At 34.2% G+C, this 26,259-nt stretch overlaps 1 protein-coding gene across 2 annotated transcripts; it reads right to left on the bottom strand.

Annotated features, from left to right (window-relative positions):
* Positions 1-3: 3 nt before the first annotated feature.
* LOC110992680 (CAD protein) lies at positions 4-26,259 on the bottom strand. 2 transcript variants are annotated; one of them, XM_022258593.2, is made up of 22 exons: positions 26,104-26,259; positions 25,373-25,565; positions 23,578-23,735; positions 21,592-21,742; positions 21,243-21,306; positions 19,981-20,253; positions 19,339-19,560; positions 18,814-18,932; positions 16,759-17,031; positions 16,194-16,328; positions 15,459-15,665; positions 14,815-14,934; positions 10,162-10,288; positions 8,472-8,613; positions 7,526-7,799; positions 6,835-7,151; positions 3,490-6,628; positions 3,288-3,392; positions 2,863-3,111; positions 909-2,669; positions 380-763; positions 4-276 (listed from the first exon to the last, which is right to left on the bottom strand). In XM_022258593.2, the coding sequence occupies exons 2-22, from the start codon at positions 25,511-25,513 to the stop codon at positions 70-72; spliced, it is 8,568 nt and encodes a 2,855-aa protein (XP_022114285.2). In that variant the 5' UTR covers positions 25,514-25,565; positions 26,104-26,259; the 3' UTR covers positions 4-69. The 2 variants fall into 2 exon arrangements, with proteins under 2 accessions (XP_022114285.2, XP_022114284.2); XM_022258592.2 differs by lacking the exons at positions 14,815-14,934; positions 15,459-15,665; positions 16,194-16,328; ... (7 more) ...; positions 25,373-25,565; positions 26,104-26,259 and adding an exon at positions 12,616-12,706.

Below are 26,259 nucleotides of genomic sequence, written 5' to 3'. Positions count from 1 at the left end.
AAGTTTAAAAATATTTTTTTAATGTCAGTAGTGAAAATATACTATATATATATATAGTTATAAGTTTTACTAAATTAAAGGATTCACACTAGCCACCATAGCGAGTAGTGCCATACGCACATACATGCCGTATTCTGCCTGTCTGAAGTAGGCAGCTCGGGGATCTGTGTCGAATTCAGGCGAAATTTCATCAATTCGTGGCAAAGGGTGCATCACAACCATGCGACGCTTTGCACGGGTCATCAATTGAGGAGTAACTACTAGCAGGCCACGTATCTAAAAAAATAGACCAAATATGTTTTTGAACGTTAAAACTACTAATGCTTAAGAATTAAACATTTATCAACTACTCATATATAAAATAAAAAGACTTGATTACCTTCTCAAACTCCTCTTGGCTTTCGAATCTTTCTTGTTGGATCCTGGTCATGTATAATACGTGTGTATCAGCTAGAGTATCTTCCAGCTTCTCATACACTCTTTGAGGAACACCTTTAGACGCCACATAGTCCATTATGTGTTTTGGCATTCCCAATCCAGGGGGACTGACATATTGCAACTGTACTTGATACAATGTAAGTAGGCGAGCTAGGGAGTGTACAGTCCGGCCATTCTTCAAATCACCAACCATGGTTATAGTCAGACCATTCACAGTACCAATTTCTTCCCTTATAGTGAAAATATCTAGCAACGCTTGAGTAGGATGTTCACCTACACCATCTCCAGCGTTAATAATAGGTTTACGACAATGTCTTGAAGCACGCTGCAAATAAATATATAGCTATAAAAATTATATTACATATGATTAGCATGTAGGTATACCAAAGTAAAGTAAAAATTTTCAGTGGGAAAATTTCTAGTATAATCTAATCTTTTTGTTACCAAGAATGAAATTATAGTTTACTTACAGCAACGGCTCCAGGTTCAGGATGCCGGAGAACTACTATGTCAGAGTAACTAGCCATCACGGCAACACTATCTTCTAAAGTTTCTCCCTTTTTAGCAGACGAGTTTGTGGCGTCAGTATGAATCACTGAACCACCAAGTCTCTGCATAGCTGCAGAAAAACTGCAACTGGTTCGAGTGCTGACTTCATAAAATATGGATGCCATCACCTTGCCTCGCAATAAATCATCCAGACATCTGCCCTTACTTACGTTGGTTTTCATATATTGGGCTAAATTGAAAATATCATTCAATGTATCTTTACTAAACGTATCAACAGTCAAAATACTTTTGCCAAATAAATCGCTACGCTGCCGATGTGATGATGTAACTTGTGGAGGGTATATAGAAGTACTGTCACATCGCTGTCTTGTAGTAGTTTGGGGCGGTAAAGGAGAGGTGCTTCTTAAACCAGTGCTCTCATTGAAATGAACGTTTAATTTATTATCTGTTTTAACTGTTTCTGGCTGATCCAATTCATAGTCACTATATTTACTTATGTCTAGTGAGCTGTGGAAGTCTAAAGCTGAATTTGGTCGGCTGGTTTCTTTTTCCAGTTTCTCAATCGGATATATAGGGAACGTTTGTTTTTTTGGTGCTGGCCAATCTCGTACATTTTGTCCAAAACCTGGCGGTACTAAAATTTGTCCCTCTACGTACGCTATTTCGCCGCGTAAAGTGACTCGATGAATAGACCCACAAACATGCATACCCGCAAACGGAGTCCATTTTGATTTTGTGAATTCCATGGCCTCGGGTATTGTCCATTCGTAATCCATATCAACTTCTACGTATGTATTCGGTTGTTCGGGTAAATTAAATATCTTTCGCGGGTTTCTGTGAAATTTGTTAATTAGATCTTCCATCGTCAGACGGCCTTCATGGACAGCATTAAGGAGTAGTGGTAGAATTGTTTCTAGGCCAGGAAAACCAGGTGGAGGTTTTTCTGAGTTCTTCTCTTCGACTGAATGTGGAGCATGATCAGTAGCAAAAATGTCAATAATATCCATATTCTTCCACAGTTCTTCCTGATCCTCGGGACTACATAAGACTGGTCTAACCTCAGCACGGCCAAAACCGATTCTGTCCATATCTCTGGTACTTAAAAACAAATGATGTGGACAGACTTCACATGTTACCTTTAAGCCTCGTTCTTTGGCAGCCTTTATAATCATTATTTCTTCCTTTCTTGCTACATGGCAGATATGAATTGGGCGATCTAAAAGGGAAGCCATTAGTATAATAGCTCCTGTTTTTTCTTTCTCTGCATGGGCGCAGATAGGTACTTTTTTGGGCCAATTCTGTAGGTGTTTTTGCCAAACAGTCATATCGTCGAGTGTAAGAGTTGTATAAGTTTCATTAAGGTACATTTTTAAGGCTGCTGCCTGTGGTGCTAGTTCTGCTGCGCTGTCTGTGTTGCTGGTGGAGGCACCAACAAATAATGCATAGTCACAACGTGCGCTTACTCTAGAGAGAGCCGCGACGTAGTCATATGAAGTACGATCAATCACAGGTGGATTTGTATTGGGCATGGCACAAATCATAGTTATACCGCCAGCAAGAGCAGATGCTGTACAGGAATCGAAGTCTTCTTTATATGTTGCACCTGGTTCCCTTACATGAACATGAACATCAATAAATCCTGGTAATTTAATAATATTTCTTGATGTCATACAATCTGTATGGGTTTTCATTAGTGGAACACCGCCGCATCGTAACATTGCCTGAAAGAAATTGATAATACTAAGATGATGTTTATTTCTTAAACAATGTAATTTATGTTTTTTGTCACTAATATATTTAGGTAAATGTTTGTACTAGTTAATTTTAAGTTAATGTAATATTGTTGAGAGAAATATTAAGTTACCATCTAAAATTATCCACACAGTTTTTTACGAATTACTGTAATTCTGTTACCTGTACTAAAAGCTTAGCGCACTTCACATCAGTAACCAAAGGAACTGCGTAGTCTACAGCCAGTCGCCTAGTGCGGTATCCATGAGTTGAGAACGAAGATACACGACGAGCTCCACCGCTCATTGGTAAATTGATGACGAGATCCAGTTGTTTTCTCGCCATAAAGTCTGCTAAATGCATTAATTCACCGTCCGATCTTGCATCGTCCAGATCTCCTATATGGTCAAACGTCCATTGTACACTTTCAACCTGAAATTAAAATTAGGTAATTTTATGAGTCGACGTTTAGATAAATCATATTCAAATATGGAAAAACAACATTATTATGTGACAATACGTATAATGAGGGTAACATTTTTACGGATGAAATGTCACGAATAAATAAGTACGTATAATTATATTAAGTATAATGTATATGTACTTACATCGATTCCGTGCTCTGTGTAGAAATCTCCTGTTCCCATGCTTGCATATAATTTGTATCCCATGCTTTGTAGCACGCGCACACTAGGCAATAGTTCCATTTTATGCTGGAAAAGTATATGATGATTGTTACTGTATTTTTAATAATTAATGAATTCACAACCTCATAAAAATAATTAATGTTGTAAGGAATGAACTATTTACCTTGTAGGTTCCTATGGACAGCAAAATCGCCTTTTTCGGTATTCTGAATCCAGTACTCATAAGTGACTTCAAATAAGCTTCATACCGATTTTCGCCAAAGCAAGCTACCTCTCCAGTTGAAGCCATTTCGACTCCTAAGGTAACATCAGCGCCAGACAGTCGTGAAAAAGAAAATTGAGGAACTTTTACTCCAACTTTTCCACAGCCACTCATTACATCTACGGGTTCCACAGGAATTCCAAGGATTACTTTTGTGGCCATAGCTACAAAATCATGATCCAGTGTCTTAGATACAAACGGAAATGATCTTGATACTCGCACGTTACATTCAATCACTTTCAGTTCGTTGTCTTTCGCTATAAGTTGCATATTAAATGGCCCTGTGACATCTAAAGTTTCGGCGATAATTCTGGCTATATCTTTTATCTTTTCTAATGTTTCCTTATTTATATCTTGTGGAGGCGTAACCAGCGTCGCATCACCGGAGTGAACACCAGCATTTTCAACGTGTTCTGATACAGCCATACAAAGTAATATTCCATCAGCGGCTACAACATCAACATCAATTTCTTTGGCATCCAGAATATACTTCGAAATAACCACCGGATAGTCCTTACTTACTTGACTTGCTGATTTAAGATAAGTTTCTAGCTCATGGTTTGAGAAAGCTACATTCATAGCAGCACCACTTAAAACATAAGATGGGCGAACCAAACATGGGTATCCCACTTCCTCGCAAAAACTGATAGCCGATTCTAAATTTGTCAGTTCTTTCCATCGCGGTTGCAATATACCTCTGCGATCTAACATTCTAGAAAATTTGAATCTATTCTCAGCATTGTCTACCATGTCTGGTGATGTACCTAATATAACCGCTTGTTGTCTATGTAAGTCCATGGCAATATTGTTAGGTAACTGGCCTCCCATACACAAAATGACGCCATCTGGGTGTTCAATATTGTAGATATCCATAACAACTTCAAAGGAAATTTCTTCAAAGTATAATCTGTCACTCATGTCGTAATCCGTACTGACTGTTTCCGGATTATAATTTACCATTATTGTTTTCTTTCCTTGATTCTTCAATTCTCTTAAACAACCAACAGCACACCAATCAAATTCAACTGAACTGCCAATTCTGTAAACACCAGATCCAAGGACCATAGTAAATTCCCCTGGAAATTCTAAGTCGTGTGTACAACCGTTGTACGTCATATATAAATAATTAGTGGAAGCTGGCCATTCGGCAGCTACAGTGTCAATCTGCTTTACGAATGGGGTGATCTTGTATTCTTCTCTTAATTTTCGAACAGCAAGTTCTGTACTTTTAACAGCTGCAGCGATTTGCTTATCAGAAAACCCTATTTTCTTCGCTTGTTTAAGTATTTCTGGGGTCATAGAACCATTTATTGCCTCAAGATTACCATAATAATCTATAATATTTTTCATTTTATTCAAAAACCAAGGATCTATTTTAGTCAATTCATATAATTTATTTACTGAATATCCCTCTTTTAAGGCTGCTGCTAATATAAACATTCTTTTATCTGTAGGTTCTCTTAAGTCGTTATCGTTAACTTTTTTTATGTAAGGATCAAAACCATTTACATTTTCATCCACCATTCGCAAAGCCTTTTGAAAAGCTTCCTCAAAACTTCTGCCAATAGCCATCACTTCGCCTACACTTTTCATAGAACTTCCGATTTTAGTACTAACTCTATTGAATTTGGCTAAATCCCATCGGGGTACTTTCACTACACAATAATCCAAACTTGGTTCAAAACAGGCTGTGGTCACACTAGTAACAGAGTTTTTAATAACAGGTAGTGGTATACCTAAGGCTAATTTAGCAGCTACATATGCTAGAGGGTAACCAGTAGCCTTGCTAGCTAATGCAGAACTTCGGGACAATCGTGCATTCACCTCTATGATAAAAAACTCTTCTGAATTGGGGTTTAAGGCATATTGAATATTACATTCACCGACTATCCCAAAGTGTCTTATTACCTTAATAGCCGTATTACGTAACATGTAATATTCACGATTAGATAACGTTTGGCTTGGCGCAACAACGATTGATTCACCTGTATGAATACCCAATGGATCTACGTTTTCCATATTGCAGACCGTGATGCAGTTATCATATGCATCTCTTACAACTTCATATTCAACTTCTTTCCAGCCTTTTAAAGATTTATCAATGATTAACTGTTCAGAATGTGACAAACCATGATGAGCTAGTACTCTAAGTTCTTCTTCGTTGTTTGCAAAACCTGATCCTAAGCCACCAAGAGAGAAAGCAGAGCGTGCCATCACTGGATAACCGATTTGCAACGCTGCTGCTAAAGCTTCTTCTACAGATGAAACTGCAGCACTTGGTGCTACTTTTTCTCCTATAGCGTTAATTTTTTCAGCGAATATTTTTCGATCTTCTGTGTCAACGATAGATTGTATTGGAGTACCTAGTACATTAACGTTATACTTATCAAATATTTTGTTTTTTTCTAATTCAACACCACAATTAAGGGCTGTTTGACCTCCAAAAGTAAGTAAGACACCAGTTGGGCGCTCGGCTTTAATAACTTGTTCAACATATTCAGGAGTAATTGGAAGAAAGTATACTTTATCCGCTAATCCTTTCGATGTTTGAACTGTCGCAATATTAGGGTTGATCAAGACAGTTTGAATCTTTTCTTCTTGCATAGCTTTTACACCTTGCGAACCTGAATAGTCAAATTCACCAGCTTGTCCTATTGAAAGCCCTCCAGACCCCAATATTAATACTTTTTTAGGTCTATCTTGTAATATAGGTGTATATTTTAGTTTCTCTATAATCAATTCATTAACAACAGCTTGCTTTTTGTTTTTGTATAACTTTACTAAATCGATAAAAATATCAAAAAGACATTCTAAATCGGTTGGTCCCGCTGTATGTTCAGGATGAAACTGAACGCTGAAGTATGGTAAAGATTTATGAGAAATGCCTTCATTAGTTTTATCGTTCTCATTAGTAAAAAGTATATCCCAGTTCTCTGGTAGAGTCTTAGCATCTACGGCGAAACCGTGGTTCTGTGACGTCATAAAACAGCGGCCTGTTCCATTGTGCGTACAAGGCAGATTGTGTCCACGATTTCCGTATCTGAAATGTGAACATTGAAGTTTTGATTTCTTTTTTTATGATGAGTAGCTTCTTGCAAGCAATTTAAGGATGAGCTAAAAGTATTTTAATAAAATCTATTAATCACTAAGACTAAAGACCAAATTATATAAAAAATCTAGATGATAATTGTAAAGCTACCGCCTCAGCGTGTTATTAGGAAGTTTACAGATATAAATGTTTATTACCGAGTTTTGTATGTGTTACAGCCCGCTGCAGTAGCCAATAACTGATGACCCAAGCAAATACCGAAGATTGGCTTAACATTTTTTTTGTCCTGTAGTCTCTGTCGCAAATTGTCTACCGTCACCTTGCAAACCTCTGGATCACCGGGCCCATTACTAATGAAAATTCCGTCATATTGATCTGTATCAAATTTATAATTCCATGGCACTAATATCACTTTTGCATTTCTTTTTATTAAACATCTAATTTGATTATATTTTAATCCACAATCCACAGCCACTATGGTTATATCTCCTTTAGGATTAAATATCCGTGGTTCCTAAAAATAATAATTTTTATTAAAGGTATTATAAAATTCTGAGTTCAATTTGGAGTGTGGAGCTCCCCTATATAGCACATGGACAGCATTAGACTAATTTCTGCCACTTTTTTGCTGAATAATTTTAATGAATAATTAAATGCTGGAATTCTATACCCCAAACAAATATTATCTTAAATCTTTGGTAACTTTATTTTGGTCAACAGAAAAAGATTTTAGTAGAAAAAGTTTAAGTAGTTTTGTAGATAACTCGTGAAACTTTCGGAAAAAATATTACCAAATTATTTTATTTTTGCTGAGAGCAGGAATATACGCTTGGTATATAGAACTTTAGGTAACTTACTTCACACAGAGGATTGTGACATAAAACTTACCTGAATAGAAACTTCTGCAACCAAGTTCCTCGTATTGGGATCAGTCAAAGGTGCCATTACTTTAAAAGGGGGCACACCTTGGACTATTCTACCCAAAGTCACACCTTCTCGAAGTCGTATTGTAAGAGCCCTAGTATCAATTTCGCATAATCCAGGTACACCCTTACTAGCTAGCCATTTGCCTAATGATTTTTTAGCTCGCCAATGACATGCTGCGGTGCTAACTTGGCCAACAATGAGAGCTGCTGCCCATATGCGGGTAGATTCGAAAAATCTGGAATTTTTTTTAAAATTTATATTTAATTAATAATTATGCTATTACTTCAGATGTTAAATATACCTACATCTGATTCGAATTCTTCGCGAATTCAACAGAATAAATAATACTTATACATTCACATATTTGGTAGTGGGTTGATCAATTAAAAAAAACATTGTTAAGTGCCTATCTGATACGAGTACGTAATTCGCTGTTTTGTTGTATTTTTTTTTCAATTATGGCAAACATAAATTTTATGTTTGCCATAATTGTCATATATTTTATAAAATGTAGCTTGTAACATATAGAGTAGATTGAACTTTTATAAATAAATTAATATCTTGTATTATATAAAGGTGTTTAGTATTATATTTATCTTTTATTTTACGTATGGGAAGATGGATAATGGGCGTGCCCCGTTCTGTGATAAGAAATATTTTTTTTATAAAATTGCAACTATAAATATCTGCCTAGCTTTGTTTTTACCAAATATATCATACTGTAAAATTTAAGTCTTGTAAGGATGAAGAGGGACACATTGCGTAAATTTTCCAAAGGTGTTTTTTTCTATGGAACTTCCGAACCAATTCAATGTCATAATTATTTATTTATTTTTAATTTATAAATGTCATGGCATTCGTAAATTCTAATGCATATTGTAAACGAAAAATTTAATTTGTAACTAACCTGGGTAAGCCATGTTCATCATAGTCGTTCTCATCTGGCACCCCGTAGTTACCGACAAGGGGATAGGTCAGTACTAGCAACTGCGCGTGGTAGGACGGGTCTGTTAGGGATTCCGGGTATCCCACCATACCAGTTTGAAATACTGGAATAGATTGCTACAAATTAATATAACATAGCAGTTGAGCTTTCAAATGTCAACCCAGAGTCTGGTATCCGATTTGGAGCGATACGGGAATTTTTACACGAATAAAATGTTTCTAAATCCTAAGATGTTTTACAAATGTTGTTATACAAATGTTGGTAAACAGCAGAAACTTATTAATAGGTGTGGTATTCATAATTAGGCTTCTTTTAAATTTTAAATTTTTTGAAGCTTCCAACATAAATTTTAGAATTTGATACAAACCGAAAAATAATTATACAAACGACATCAGGAGTATTTTTAATGGGAGGTGAATAGCTTCATGCTTCATGCCTATTACATCGAAGAAAACAAACAAAAAGACACACACACATAGGATACCTCATATACAAAATACATTAGGAGGATTTGGTTGGAATTTGAGAAAAATATAATTTATCCCAAGCACAGTAATGTTGGTCTTGTGGCTTCAGCGTTCGACTCTCATCCCTGAGGTCGTAGGTTCGATCCCTGGCTGTGCAACAATGATTTTTTTTCTATGTGCGCATTCTACATTCGCTCGAACGGTGAAGGAAAACATCGTGAAGAAATCGGCTTGCCTCAGACCCAAAAAGTTAAGGAGGTGCGTCAGGCACCTACATGCCTATTAGATTAACAAATGATCATAAAACAGATACATAAATCTGAGGCTTAGGACCTAAAACGGTTGTAGCGCCATTGATTTATTTTGTTTGAACCTAACCGTACTTCACGATACAAAGTCCGTATCTCTCGTATCAAAAATCGGATTCAGACATAGGAAGACAGGTTAAAAACCTTGATAAATATTTAAAATTGATTCTGACCTTCACGTAACTATACCAGTTTTATCAGATTAACAATAAGTAGAACAAAGTTCCTTAAACTCTTATCACAGTTATGATTATTATTCTAAAACAAGTTTTTAATTTGTATAAAATTTTGTTTTAAATACTTAACGGTTTTATTTAATTTTGAAAATATTATAAATGATTTATAGAACCGTCATCAGTCACTAATTCAAATAATTATAACTTAGCTTTTACAAGCTGCCTTGATGAAACTAATATCGGATGTTATTTTGAAAGTATTCCGTGAAAATTCTTAAAATAGCTTTAAAGTTTAAACTATTCGCTATGGCGGTTTTTTCTTTCATTAACAATTTTACAACTACTAATTGTTGTGTCAGTCATCATCAATTCAGTCACGTGCAAGAGGTGTAAAATATAGTCATATCTTACAGGATAAACCTCTTTTGACCAATGCCTACAAGGACGTATAGACAGCTAATAAATAAGAAATAATTATAAAGTGATAATATTCAGTATATATATTATCAGCATTTTTAATAAAAAAGGCCTAAATAAAGTGTGACTAATTACTTAACAAAAAGTCACATTACTTACAATCTTACACTTACATTTACAAAAAGGTCGGCACAGATCAGAAAAATTTAGTTTTTTTATGTTAAAATCTACCTAAAAAAATAAAAAAAAATTGTTAAGACCTAAAGCAAGATGTTTCACTTACCAACTTCCCCTTCAACAGGTACTTGGGCTCCAAAACTACGACCCTGAAAGACTGATCCATCAGCTAGGACCAGGCTGCATGGCGGCCCGACTTCACAACTCAGCTCATTATTGTCGCACATTTTTTCCTGAAATAAAATAATAATTTAATACAATTTATTTAATTAATTTTTATTTTAAGAAAAATTATTTATAAATAGAATCCGTGGTGAGTTAGTACAGCGAGAGCATTGCGGTTGTAGTTGCGGCTTTTAATGTGCTCCTTGGAGATACATAAAACATAATATACAAAAAAATAACATATAGAAAAATAAATATTAGTTCATTTATTTCATTAAGATTTTTTTTATATGGAGAAATATATATTTCTACGATGCTAAGTTAATATTTTTTGATCAGGGTTACTGACATGACTTGTTCAAATTACAACTGTATTATGCTTTAATACAGGTGACAGTGCAACTAGTATTAGGTTTCATGCAGTAAGTAATTGTAACATTAGTTAATATAAATTAGGGTTTTGAGCGTAATAAAATCTTTAAAATAAGGGCAAGAAAAAGCTACAATTGGCGTCAGGGGACCACCTATAGGTGTATGAGTAAGACCGTATTCACAAGACTTTACAATGTTTGAATGATTCTTATACAGAATGAGTAAAAATTCACAAAAAAGCCTACTTTGTAATACGATACCAGGCCCATTATCCCCATAACACTGTGTCTACTCAGTTCCTATGGTCTGTTTAGCCGTATCTATATTAAATAATTGTAAGGCAAATAAAGTAATAATAAACAATTTTTGTCTTTCTTATAACACTTCTCTGGAATCGACATTGCATATTTTTACTCAATTAATGAATATTTCTTATATTGGAGATATATTTTTGTGTGAAGGCGACGTTGCGTATTACCAGTATTTCACTGTTTTCTTTTAAATTGTCCTTCGCTATCCAAGAATCAGTTAAGTTGACGAAGAGGTATATTCATATTTGAATTACATATAAACTGACTCATTATGAGTTATTTTCTTTTTGAATCTACTAGTAATTAAATAATAACACTAATTATAAAGAATGTTTATATAAGTAGATCACTGTTTTATTTGCTCATATATATCCCATCGCTGGTCCGAAGATGTAACCATTTGAGAACTAACCTGTTAAAGTATTTATTCATATAGAAAAAATACCGTATGTAACGGGTCTAGTTTTTGGTAAGGTCGCGAGGACAGTCGTAGACAAAACTAGTCTTAAAGCAAGTTAATATTGCTTACTGTAAAAAACATTTTTTATTAATTTTGACATTTTGAAAATAACATTTTGGACATTTTACAATCCTGCATTCTAAATTTTGGTGCGTCTATTTTACATCTAAATTATAATTTATTTAAAGGCTGATCATTTTCTACCTAAAGTTATAGATATAATATCAAGGTGATTTTATCATTAAAACCTTATACATATAAAGATATTTTTGACATATTATTTATAAATTTCTTAACCTACAACAATACAATATAAATAGAAACTTAAAACAAATTTATAGAGATGTCACGGTGTACCTTACTGGTAGTACTTGCTCGCTGTTTTCTATACTTAATCGTTAAGCGAGGATACCACAAGCTCTGGGGCCACCGGTACTATCTACAAATTATACCAGGCGCAAACTTATATCTTTGATTAGCGCCTTTGCACTGGAACCCCACGACCCAAGAGTGAATAATTTTATGTATACTATTCTAGAAATATATGTATACTATCTTCATTACAACAATTCTTCGTTTATTAAAAATTCTAGAATTCGTACTCTGAAATGTATGGTTAACGTGTAAGAAGATCAACGTCACCAAATACTGTGGTACCACTAATCATTGTTATTACCACCGTAGTAGTATCTATGGTCAAATCAACTTTCCAGTTGATTATAACTAAAACAGAAGTTCCTATAGTAAAATGCATACTGATATTATCAATACTTATTTCAAAATAAGGAAGGAAATAGAAGTGTATTTTTTGATTGAAATACCATATTAAATTTTATAAAAACTAAAAAAAGTAGGTGTATTAGGTGCTAATATAGTGGCGATCTGTGAATTCAGGACTCAAATATGTACGAAATAAAAAATTGCAGAATTAGCTGTTAACCTACAAGTTACCTCAAAATAACTATGGTTTTAACTTATGTCTATGAACATAAGGTAAAATGTTGCGTGAAATTTTCAAATCGTAAAATCTGACATTTCATCGGATTTCAGTAGATATATAATAGATAAATTATATAAACGAGATGTAGTATAATTGAATTCTAATTAAATAAAACATGTATCGATACTTAAAGTTAATTCACAACTAACCAAGCACACCGCGTGTCAATGATCACATATTGAAAAATTGTAGCCACTTATTGTATAATACGAATAATAGGCCGTTTAAAGAGCAATCGAGTTATGTACTCACTTTTTAGGTTTAAAATGCCGGCCACGTGGTTTTTATAGACCACAAAAAACGGTCCGGCGCTGTCGGTGTCCCTACAACGACAGACCGCATTCAGCGCTCGTTCAGTGTTCCACTTCCTTCAAGTTACGATAACATAACACGTCACAAAACCAACCAGTTAGGATGTTAACCATCCTGCTCTGATGTAGACTATTTAGATATAGCCGTCTCCCTCAGTCACGGCTAAGGTCAATGATGTGAGTTGTGAATACTATTGTTTGGAGTTCCGAGGGTTTTATATACGTCTTAAGTCTGTAGCATCTTTTCTCACCAAATTTGAATGATTGACTAAAAGTAAGGACGTTCTTGATGATCTTATTAACAAATAACATTAAATAAATGATAATGTATTTGTTTATTATTTCAAAAAGTGAATTAAATTAAATTATTGTTTTTTGTAATAAAAATTATTTACATATACGTATATACTAATCGTGGTATTAAGCGGTAATTGAAAATAGATTTGTTTGTTTTTTAGGGTGATTGATTGTGATTTGTGACAAAGGGAGGATTCATAAATTAAGACTTATTCATTTATCACTTTCTCTCAAAGTGGCGAAGACTCCTACAAGACCTTAATTATCGTGGTGAATCTGCTCGATAGCTTTGAGATAAACCCACCCCCACGAACCTTTGATCCTACCCGTTGCGCTCCGTCTGTTACCTTAATGTTTAAGTCTCTTGGTGCAGACATTCCGTACTTATTTATTTATTAATTCATTCACTATTTATGTGTTAGGGTACGTCTGTGGGCCTTAAAGAACCGTAAGGTTGTTAGGTTCTTCCCTCGCATATATTTAGTTATCTAGTGCAGCTTGTTCATACATACATATTCTCCTGACATTCAATACATATAAATTTTAAACACACATTTCGTAAACTACTAGTAAGCTGTACAATAAGTATCATTTCAGCATCGCCATGGAAATTCAGTGTGGAATCTAAATGGAATGGAATTCCAGAAGCTATTCAAACTCAAATTGAATGAAATTGATGACTGAGTAATTACAAAAATACTAAAGGCGTAATTGTACGGTTATTTAAAGGCCTCGTAATTACTATAATCAAAGCCTAGACAGATAGATTTATGTCTTCTACTTTCACGTTTAAAACGAAAGTGTTCAAATGTTTCATTAGCCTACATGATTTTTTTTTGCTATGAAATAATCACTGACAGTTTACTTCTTTCTTGTACATACACACTATTTTAGATTCCACGAAAAGGTGTTTTATACACGATATCGCCATAAATAATTAAATTTTAGTTCTTTTTTTAATTTTAGTTCTTCAGACCGTTGCAAAGCGTATACTGAAGTCTTACATTAAAGTGACATTTGACTCCGAATTACAAGTTGATTTGTATACCTCCTTCGGTTAAAGTCTTTTTAGAAAAGGTCGGTAGGTAGAATAGGTCAGACATTGGATGGTATCTTTCTACTGACAGAAAACCCGCGTACGCTACCTACATTTAAAACACTTTTTCTTGAAGGTCAAAGACGGTCAAAAATGGCGACCTAGATTCACAGCTAACATCACTTTTCTAAGATATTATTATAATATGTATCTTAGTTAATAATATACCCTTCAATTTTATTTAAACTGAACTGGATATAGAAACTTAATTTAAACGTTTGTGGTAATTACATACTTTACCATAAGCGTTTGTTTATGCTTATTTAAAAAAAAAACACATTTATTACGGACCTTTATTGAGTATTACATAAAATTCGAGAATTCGCTGGCGCGTTATAAAACGTTACTGTTAAAGTTAAATGAATTGCTCATTAATTAAGGTAAAAATAAGAGACAAGACCTGCCTAGAACTATGACTGCTATATCACAAAGGTGTTGTTACATTTTGACATATGGGAGTCACAGTTTGCGTCTGTGTCTATTGTCAGTCAAGTCTCGACACTGAATCTTACCCTTAGTATTTGAACTTAGATAATTTTTATATTTAACCCGCTAAAACGCGTCGAATTCTCCCCACATATGCAAGAATTAAATTATTATCTTATTATAAAGTTGACCCGTTTAAAACTAATTAACATATGAACAACTTAATCCATTGTAACTGTACTCTGTCGCGGTTCTATTAAGAATTGGATAGTCGATAAAATTAACGGTGGAATTTATAGGCGTCTTATACAATTCCACGACTTCGATGACATTTTGCGCAGGGGCAGATTTTAGCCATACTCCAGGGACGTATAACGTTGCTTGAGGACCAGCTTCAGGCCAATATCTTCCAAGAAGGCGGCCGTTGATTGTTATGTAACCCTAGAATGTGTAATAAAAAATGTAATCAAAGTCAAAATTTATTTATTCACATAGGAAATATAATAAACACTTATGAACGTCAAAAAAAAGAAATATTAAATGAATCTAATTCTACATTTACTGCCATTTCTCAAATCAAGGGCGTAGAACGGAAGAGAAGAACTGGCAATAAACTCTCCGCCACTCTTTTTAATCGCCAAATCGTAATACTCATACCAAATACAACAACTCTCAATCAAAGTCTCAACTAAAGTAATTGTTCAACTATCAAAATGTGTTTCTATTGCATTTATATGTCGCAGTGGCATATAAACGTAAGAATCTATTAAGATGACCAGTGGCCCTAGTAACGAGGAAGAATAGGAATCGAATTTTTACCGATCGACCAAAACACAGTTTTGTTTAAAATACTTGGTACTCCAAACTTGAAATTAAATATCAAAGATAAATTTACTGTAATTTTCTTTGATACTACGAAAATACGGATATTAGAAGTAAGAAAACATTGTGTTATAATACATTACCTTTCCCCAACCAGTCATATCCACAAATGTATCTAAAGGATCTCCAGGCGGTAAAACAAAGTCACCAGTGAACAATATTGGGGAGCAAGCCGTTGGTTCATACAAAGATTCTTGTACCTGCTGAGGTCTTTTATCTAAAGTATAACCTGTTATTGCCCACGGCCCTTCCAAGGTTTCATTGTTGAATACTACAGTACTTAGGATTCCCTGTAAGAGACAATTAAATATTTTGTGGTTTTTGGCGTCTGACATAAATTTTACTAAGTTAAGATGATCTATTTATAACAATAAGCCGTTTTAACAAAGACAATTTACTTTAAACTTATTTCGTTTTAGATTAGCATATATACTAACAAAATAAATGAAAAACAACTTTTTTCTATGAAAACATCTATACATCTATACACCGCAGACATAATTTCTGAAAAGAAAATTAGTCCGGTAATTTAAAATAATACTTAATGACATACTTAGACATCGTGGTGCAATCGTAAATTGAATACTTTATCCATCAATAATATCAGCGAACTGGCCACAAGATAAATTCGATTTTTTCCATTTTATGTTAATAAGCACAACAACAATACAACTTTAGAGAATTTACATAGCTTTCAATGCATTAAAACTATTTTAGATATCTTAAAGCGTTAAAACTTTTTACAGTATATGAATAAGACAAATAAGAAAAATACCGTGCATTAACTAGAGAGTGTCATATCGATTAATAGTACTAACCTTATAATCATGCAGTTTAGGCCCATAATTGATTCGTCCTTGATTTTCTACGAGCAATGATAAAGTTGACTCGCCACTTGACTTGATATTCAAGGAATACGCTTTGTATCTTCGATTTATCACACCTTGGAAGCGCTATAATAAAACATCATTTAATCGTACAATTTACAACGTACTTTATAGAAATTTTATTGAATCGAAGATAATGACATGTATTAATTCAATTAATTTGTTTCAAAACATTGTAAATGATAATTTGCAAACATAACAATAAAACAGTAAAGATTTATCATCATATAGTTTTCGTCTTCCATTCAATCTAAAATAAAATCTTCAACGTACGAATATCGATAATAATACATAAGTATACAATAATTTAGTCTAGTGATAAGTAAGTGTGAGCGTCATACAATTTGAAAATCTATTAATATATTAATTTAAATATTACTTTACCGCAAGATATATTTTATGGTTAAATGTTAAAAATATACAGCAAAAATATTAGCATAATTTCATTAATAAATTCAATTTTTTTAAACAGTCAGCTTATATCAACAGAACTTACATTATCAACGTAAACAAAAATCCAATCTCTTGGTTTTCTGATTTCCAATAAACCATTTCCATTCAACGATGTCTCATATAGCATCAATCCGGAGAATTGTTTCAATTCTTCAAAAGTTGGCAACTTTTTTCCCGTTACTGTGTTGTATTTTTTACCCAAATTCGTTCGGCCAACATTTGATAAAAGTTCAACTTTAGGGGTTAGTCTGACTGCACCGTATGCGCCTTTCTTCGAAATTGTTGGAAGAGGTACATTTTTGACTTCTGGATTGAACTATAACAAAGTCATTCATAAAATAAATACATAGAAGTACTTCCCATACGAACAGTATCTGAAATCTAATACGCGACGCGTTTGAGTCGAAAATCTGTCTGACTAAAAAGGTTCGTTACAAACCCTTTTATACAGGCAGTTATTTACGGATAAAGACCAAAGACGTATGCTTACACTGTACAATAGGACTAATCATTTGAGTAGTATGTAAGTAAAAAGTGAAATATATCGATATTTAGATATATCGACGTTGGCTGTACGTGTAAAACACTGGGAAAGTTTATAATAATTATACAATTTCCCACCGTATTTGCGGGATAGGGAAGAATCGCCCGGGGCTGAAATCATCGATGTCGTTTTCAATTTTAACTCAATCGTTTGTATTTGAATAATAGGAGGACGCACTTACATAGTAGAAACAACTAATATCACCGCATACACGAATTCAAATACGACCAGTCACCACAAGTAGCACCTGTTCACGAGTATGACGCATGGACGCTGTTCTCCAATGAAAACATCTTAAGACTCTAACATACGCCGATGACTTTGAGGATTTGACCTCTACTACAAACAATAATTTACTAACGCCATCTAGTCTAACAAAATAGTGAATAGTCTAACAAAACTACGTGAATACGAAACCAATTATTAGCTAAATATAAAAATTTATAAATAAATATTGGTCTAGAAAAAATGGTGGCTGCCAATTATTTAACTAGTACATACATGATTTTTTTACATGTTTAATTCGTTCTGAGGTTAAAACTTTTATTGCTAAAATACCGAAACCGAGTCATCATCATCAGCTGACCATGGACTCTGATGGTTGGTACTGGATCTCGAGGATGGTAAGCAGTAGACATACCGTCATTGAACTCGTTGTAATCAGCTCAGCGAAACGATACTAGAAATGTGACTATATGAACCTGATGATGGACTCCGAAGGTGAGAAGTGGATCTCGAGGATGGTAAGCAGCAGACATACCGTCATTGAGCTCATTGTAATCAGCTCAGCGAAACGATACTAGAAATGTGACTATATGAACCTGATGATGGACTCCGAAGGTGAGTAGTGGATCTCGAGAATGGTAAGCAGCAGACATACCGTCATTGAGCTCGTTGTAATCAGCTCAGCGAGACGATACAAGAAATGTGACTATATGAACCTGATGATGGACTCCGAAGGTGAGTAGTGAATCTCGAGAATGGTAAGCAGCAGACATACCGTCATTGAGCTCGTTGTAATCAGCTCAGCGAGACGATACAAGAAATGTGACTATATGAACCTGATGATGGACTCCGAAGGTGAGTAGTGGATCTCGAGGATGGTAAGCAGCAGACATACCGTCATTGAGCTCGTTGTAATCAGCTCAGCGAGACGATACAAGAAATGTGACTATATGAACCTGATGATGGACTCCGAAGGTGGGTACTGGATCTCGAGGATGGTAAGCAGTAGACATACCATCATTGAGCTCGTTGTAATCAGCTCAGCGAGACGATTCTAGAAATGTGACTATATGAACTTATTAATATTTAATATTAAATAAATATTAGGTAATATTTACTATAATACCACTATATTTCTTTGAGTTTATTGAAAAAATAATCTGCGCTAGCCTATTTTCGTATGGCACCTTTTTTTCGAGATGCCACTGGAAAAAACAGGTGCCACAGTAACCTTTAATAATTTAAATGATGAAAATGACACAAATGGGTGTCTAGGGATTTGTACTGATGCATATCGTCTTAAAAGACTTTACATATAAGTAAGCTAACCTGAGTAATAGCGTCTCGGATGGCAAAGTATTTTGGTGTCGGGTCGCCGGCTTCTGAGATCGGTGCATCGTAATCATATGATGTTATGTCTGGCTGATAAAAACTGCCGTAGTTTGCACCTAAAATGGTTATACACGTAAATATACTTGAATATATTTTAAGCCTGTACTCTTCATAATTTTCTTGTTCGTTAAACTTAACACTTTAAGAATTAAGCTTTTTAACCATGTATTTCTAATTTTAAAACTGTCTCGATTTTTGCATGGTCACTGGATGATTTAGTTGTTAAATGTCATTGCTGTGCGCAAAATCTTATAATCCAAAACCAATCTTAAAAAGATCTTAATTTCTTATCCTATATTTTATTATAATTATACAACAATATAAAATAGGCTCATACTCATACCCATACTAATTCTAATAAAATTCTAAAATCATTATGCTAGCTTGACCGCCACGCCTCTCTTTCAGCGCAGACTCTTCTGTGAAACTAATACCGGTTTTTTTAATAAATTCAGCACAAACCAGATGTAAATCCGAAATTGGTCCCTCCATGGAACATATAGAAGTTGAAATTAATGTTGTGCTCCAACATATCTCGTAAAGTGTTCACCACTCGATCAGATGATACTTGCTGTAGGTCCTCAGTCCAGTGAGTAAGCCAGCCCGGGTAATACTCCGAGTTCATAAGAGGGCCAGATGGCATAAATCTGCGGAGATCTCGGAACGCTTTGGTCACGCTGTCAACTAAAATTTACAAATATATTTATAGCTATTCCGTATGTTTATAGGACAAATGGCATCACTAAGATTAAAATGATTCCGCCCATGAACATCTATAACGCTGAGAGGCTTATGAGGTGTGATGCAGGGCTTTCAAGACATGGACACTCACATTTCAGAAGGCTCGCAAGTGCGTTACCAGCTTTTAAAAAATTGGTATGCTCTTTTTTCAAAGGACACAAAGTCGAATTTGTCCGGAAATACTTCGGTGCCTTAGAAAACGCTCAGTTGTGGAACGACAGACGTCGAGGTGATACGGATGGTATTTTGTATTTTGCCTTGACGTCCGATAGTGAAACTTAGAGGTAAAGTTAATCTGAATATGTTTTAATGTGTATTTTCCTTTTCCACGCAAATAATTTAATGTTAATTGTATATACTTACTTGGACCAAAATCGATGGTAGTAAGAGCCCCGCTCACAGATCCATCATAAAAATATGATCTATACATGCCATCTGTTGTGTACAAAATCGCATTGTCTTCAACATGTTCGGAAATTATGTCGCGCAGTTTTTCCATATACTTTTTACTGGCACCATAGCTCCCGTACTCATTTTCCACTTGAACTAAAATCACTGGGCCGCCATTTCCGTAAAGCAAGGGCTTCACTAGTGCAAAAAGCTTATCGAACCATCGTTTTGTTTCGTTGATGAAATCTGAAAAATATTCGTGAGTTTTAATAGGCTAAATAATACTGTATATTTTTGACCGGGACTTATTTTTGTATCTGTTTTGTGATTATTTGTTTTTTCGGTTCACTGTATTAACCTTGATCTTATTAGCGAGTGTTAAATGCGTACACACACATAAATATACAGCCGGGGTTCGAACTCATGACCTCAGTGATAAAACTGGCACGCTAAAGCCGACACTGCCCTTTGTATCAACAAAAAATGTGTGCAGTGGTACTACAACCTTTTTAGGTCTACGCCTCAGATCTTTTTTATCTGTTCCATGATCGTTTGTCACTAAGGCAAGCCGGTTTCCTCACGATGTTTTCCTTCGCCGTTCGAGCGAATGTTAAATTCGCACATAGACAGAAAGTCTATTGGTGCATAACCAGGGCTCGAACCTACGACCTCATGGACAAGAGTCGCATGTTGATGCCACTAGGCTAACATTGATTTGCTGCTCTTGCATACATTAAAAAAATCCATTTAAAAATAAATTGTTCTGATTGATGTATTTTATTTCTTTATTCCATTTGAAAACACAATTTTTTCTGTTGTTTATAAAAATATAAGTCCCACAAAGACATTGAGTAGCACAAAAACCACTAGAAAAAGGTTTTTGTATTTGTTTCATAATTTTTTTTTAAAGTCAACAGTCTGATCAGCCTTCTTTGCCTGACACACCTAAAGTTTTTCTTCACCATAAGAGCGACCGTTGAGTACACAGAAAGATTGATTGGTGCACAGGCGTGATTAGACCGCACGACCTGCGCGTTGACAGACGCTAAAACCACTAGGCCAACACTAATTTGTCTGCAGTATATGAAATTAAGTCTCCAAACAGAAGTGTTGAAGGTATTTCACAGTCAATTTATTTCACAGTGATGCAGCCTGATAAAGATGCATGTAATTATTTAGTCTTTTAAATTCGTAAATTAAAAGCCAATATTACCGAAAAAACCTGTTTTGATTACCTGTATCAGTTGTACGCAATTGTATATTTGGATATTTTCCAAGCAGCCAATACGGGAAACCACCCTGAAAAAAACAACATTCAAGAGAACTGAAATTCCGTAATGTGGCATGATCCAATTTTATTAAAAATGTTACTATTAATGTCTTTCGATTTTTTTCGTCCAGAATCGAACACTATACACTATCTGCTCCACAGACAAAGCCAAAGATACGGTATAATATTTATTTATCATTTTTATTAGGAATTGAGATAGTTTCTTAATACAACCTGTTATACTAATATTTTCTAGATTTGACATAGATTCAAGAATGTTTTAGTTTTTCATCCAATTTATGCTATATACTCACCAAATCTCTTTCAGCACAAATATAAGGTCCAGGTCTAAATAACACGTGCAATCCTTCCTCTTGGGCTATATTCAGGAATTTAACTATATCATTGTCCCCTGAAAATGATTCTATCCCTTCTTCGGGCTCATGGCTGCTCCATTCAACATACCTTTAATATCAATAAAATGTAACGTTGCAATTATTTTAAGTATTTAATTAGCGATCAGAGAATGTCTGTCAATAATATTGTACTGTGTCCTTGGGTGTTTAACACGCATTTTGATAAGCTTAAAATTTAGTTGAAAATATCCGAATACTGTAAGGCCCGTTTCTCCACACGCAAAAGGTACGTTTAATTCAATAGAAAAAAAGCAGTCAGTCAACTTGGATTTCTATATCTGTTTTGCGATCATTTGTTTTTTCTAATCGACAAGTAGGTGATCAATCTTATGTGCCTATGGCAGGTTACTCACGATGTTTTACCGTATGAGCGACTGTTAAATGCACAAGAGGTAACGTCGAAACATTAATAAAGGAGATTTACTGCAATATATGCCCCCGCTCTCTTCTTGTCAGAAAAGTAAGCAAAGGTCTGAAATATAATTGTATGTAAACGTATTATTTTTTCGTTTTCAAGCATAGAAATGTATGGGTAATACGTGTGTAACACTGAAAATGTTTAGAACTGGCCAATTTCAATTATAGAACTCTTTTTACTCATCTAGTAAAATCGCATTCATTTGTCATTGTTTTTGTGAATTGGCGGCAAATTCCTCCGATTGTCATTTGTTCACAAGAACTAAATATAAAATTCGAGGTATTCGCTTTACGAGCCCTGAAGATGCGGAAAAAGCGAACGAAAATGCTATGGCATTTGCAAGAGACCCCTAAGGAAGAATGGGCCCACTGCTTCTCTCAGTGGTTTTATTAAATAAATTAAAGCAACTGTCAATGTCCTAATCCTTGTATCTCTTTATTATAGCTACAGGTATATAACATTGTCCGGATTTATAAATTTTGTGTTGTCATGTTTTGTTTTGTTTTGTTTTGCTTTGCTCTGTATCATGTTTTTATTAGTGAACCTTTTTGTGGATACATCAAATGTGTTTATTTTATGTTTTATTTTTAACTTTTTTATTGTATAGATGTATCTATTTAGCTTCCAAAAAATAAATAAATTATGTGTAGATTTAGACTGAAGTATTACCGAACCAATTCGACTTAGGGTCCTTCAAGAAGAGAGCGTACCAATTCTTAAAAGGCCGGCAACGCACTCGCGAGCCCTCTGGCTTTGAGAGTGTCCATGGGCGGCAGTATCATTTACCATCAGGTGAGCCTCCTGCCCGTTTGCCTCCAGTTCTATAAAAAAAAAATTGAGAGTGAAACGAAGGTTACTTCGAAAAACAATAAAAGTATTGGCAACTTTCTACATTAAGCCGTTTTTAATTTTCGAAACATTTTCAGTGCTACCTAGTATGTGTAAAAAAGTAAATAATTACAGTTGACGTATTGACCAAATAAGAAAATCAAGGAAATGGTGATGATGTAATAATTAATTAAACCACCCCCAAAGAAAGAAAAATCATAGGTGCAGTGCCATGATTCGAATGCACGACCAAAGTATTGAAAGGCCCACGCTCAAGACTAGGCTATTGGCCTGGCTGCTCAACGTTCAATGTTTACCTAATTCAACAATTTTTATCATCAGTAGTTTTTAAACTACTGATGAACATATTATCCTACCGCAACTTTATCTGCGTAGTAAAAGTCTGCGTAAAAATAAAAATAAACTTTTAAATATTATAATAAACTCAACATTAACGCCAATTCACAAAAGCCGCTCGTAAATTACTTAAAACCTTTTGTAAATAAGTTCGTGGATCCTGAAAAAGATGTTAAATTTCTTTCCCTTCCTTATAAATCGGTCACACAGTATCATTTGAAAATCTTTATAAATATAATGGACAACTCTGAGTAGGTGTAAAAACATTAATTGAAACATACGTGGATACAGAATTAAGACCGGCCGCCTTCAGCTTCCTTAATCTATCCCGCCAATATTCGTGAGGCACTCGGAAGTAATGTATTGATCCGGACATGATGCGAAATGGCGTATTTTCTAGCATAAACTCATTTCCGACTATGCTGATATTACGTTTGAACTGTGGACAAATAATTACAGTGTACAACCTTATGTAGAGAAAGTACCGAAATAATCAAATTGGCTTTAGGCTGGCTGTATTAAAAATAGTTTCTATTATTTTTTTTATTGATCACAGATCTCGGGGTCACGGTGGAGACTTTTAAATTTGATATAAACATGACTCCCGCATGGGACTTGTCCTGAAACTTGACCTGAAAATTTTCATTTGCTAAAAGAAATAAATTTTTAATTTAACGAGAGAAATAAAACACATTTGATACTTATCCTATATACCTTATATATATATATATTGATAAGTATCAGACACATTTGGCATGAGGTATTTAACCGCCAGTCCCACATCATTATTACACCAAACCTTGGACTAAGGTGCTTCGCTTTATCGATATCACAACATAATAGCTGTTTTGTAAAAATGTATATCTGTCCTGCTTAATGTATGACAAATTGAAGAGCAAGTAATTAATGAGATTTATCAAACATTGTAACAACATGTTAATTAGTTATTGGTGCTACTGAATAATTTTATTGATTAACAGGATATAGCCATTCGGTGTTAAATGATCTGGTTTTATGATTCTGAAATGTAACACTTTTGTCCTTATCATAAACCACATCGGAAAGTGCTTTTTTTTATTTGCTTTATCAAATAAAAAAGGTCTCATACTATTGTATATCTATGTCTTATTAAATAAAGGTATTTAAATATTCACGCCTTTTTCTAGAAGTTTCTAGGGGTTCTTCATCCACATTCGGCTTTATGTTGGTCGGTTGAGAACTTCAACTTGTTGTTCTCTAGCAGGTACTTATATATAGAACATTATATAATTACTTATCGAGAAATTATTTAATTTCAAAGTAATATGAAGTATATTTTTAATTTGGTAGGTTTACATGCATATTCTGGAACGTTCATAGCAACAAAATATATAACTACTAATTTTAAGTTTAAAATCAAATAGATTACTGATACTTAAAGCCGGAAGTTAATGTATAGCCATTGGTGAATTCGAATTGAAACGGATATAAGTTGAATTTTTTTTATTGCAATTTTTGAAAGGTAGAGAAAGTTGTTCGACATGCCCCCTAATCAATGCCAAATATAGTGCCAAGTCACTGAGTCCATAGATAATACAACTTGCAAATTACGGAGTGAACTCATCTTCATTAATATTACGTCCATTGAAAGCATTGACTCGTATTAAGATTTCATATTTGCTAATTTAATTACATATAAATTCTTATTGTTTTGATAGGACAAAAAATCCTCGAAATATTCCGTTTAATATGCATATTATTAAAAACAACTTTACTATATAAATATAAATCACTTCAATGTATAATATGTATATAGAAATTAAGCAGATAGTTTTCTCCATTTTACTTCCAAATTTTTTTAATTCTGTAGTCAAATTTTATTTATTCTATGTGTCTTTTAAGCTAAAATGCAGGCAGGCATGAACGAAAAAAGAATCTGGCTTCTTATATAACTAAATAATAAAAGTTTAAAAAATTATGTATCTTCTGTGAATTTTAAGTATTATGCAAAAAAATTATCTGTTGGCACATTAAAGACAAGACAGTTACAACACATTTATAATTTTCATTATGTATATATAGTATGGTGCGACTTACGCGTGGTGATATTGCTTCAAGTTCACTTCCTTGGACAAGTTCCTTCAGTTGTATGACAGAAGGTACTGAGCTGGTCGAATCCTCGCAAAGATAAGTCGCAAAGGAAATAATTAATTGCAGTAATATAATTCTATGCCTCATTGTGGAAAACAGAATTTATTCCTGAACTGTTTTAAAATGCAACTTCATATATCTGAAAAATATTTTAAATCCGTAAATATTGTTTCAATGAATTTAAGCATTGTGCAATTGAAACGTTAATTTCTTACTTCCACAATAAATAATGTCGAAATTTAAATAAACGCACTCGCGAGCCCTCTGGCATTAAGTGTCCATGGGCGCCGGTATCACTTAACATCAACTGAGCCTCCTGCCTGTTTTCCCCCTTTTCTATAAAAAAAATAGTAGTTATTTACATCGCGTTGTTTGCCAGATCTAAATTTATTAATAAGTATTAAAAAAGAAGGAAAACAAGCCATAAATAACAAAAGGATAATGTTGAATTAATTGATTTAACTAAAATTGTATCTGAGACTATAATAATAAATATAACATTAGAGATGTAAATAAAAACTTGTCTAATCATTCTGAAATTATAAATCGCGATTTCGAATTAAGAACTCGATCTAGATTTTTTGTATTCACACAAATCAGTTGGGCACTTAGTTTCAAAATTGGATTACTAAAAGTTTGCATTCTAGTTTTTCTAAGTCTTACAGCATATACGTTACCGGTTTTGCGGCAATGACCCCTAGACGCTTGAGCGACAGTGAACTCTCTTGGCCCCGCTTGGCAATCACAAATGCAGAGTAGGTGGGTTATTGGAGCGGACACTGCAACTAACACGACCGCTCGCCTCGATCCTTCCCTAGATACTCATATTTCGG

This window comes from Pieris rapae, chromosome 7, assembly GCF_905147795.1.
Source record: "Pieris rapae chromosome 7, ilPieRapa1.1, whole genome shotgun sequence".
NCBI classification, from domain to species: domain Eukaryota; kingdom Metazoa; phylum Arthropoda; class Insecta; order Lepidoptera; family Pieridae; genus Pieris; species Pieris rapae.
Note: the sequence above shows the minus strand (reverse complement) of the source record. Positions and strands in the feature narration are given on the sequence as shown.

Bases quoted from the DNA above. Each gene is read 5' to 3' on its own strand.
- LOC110992680 (XM_022258593.2), bottom strand. From the start codon at position 25,513: ATGAGGCATAGAATTATATTACTGCAATTAATTATTTCCTTTGCGACT. The intron at 7,800-8,471 runs GTTAGTTACAAA...AAAAAATTCCAG, and splicing joins GATGAACATGGCTTACCCAG to ATTTTTCGAATCTACCCGCA. The intron at 764-908 runs GTAAGTAAACTA...ATTTATTTGCAG, and splicing joins CTGAACCTGGAGCCGTTGCT to CGTGCTTCAAGACATTGTCG.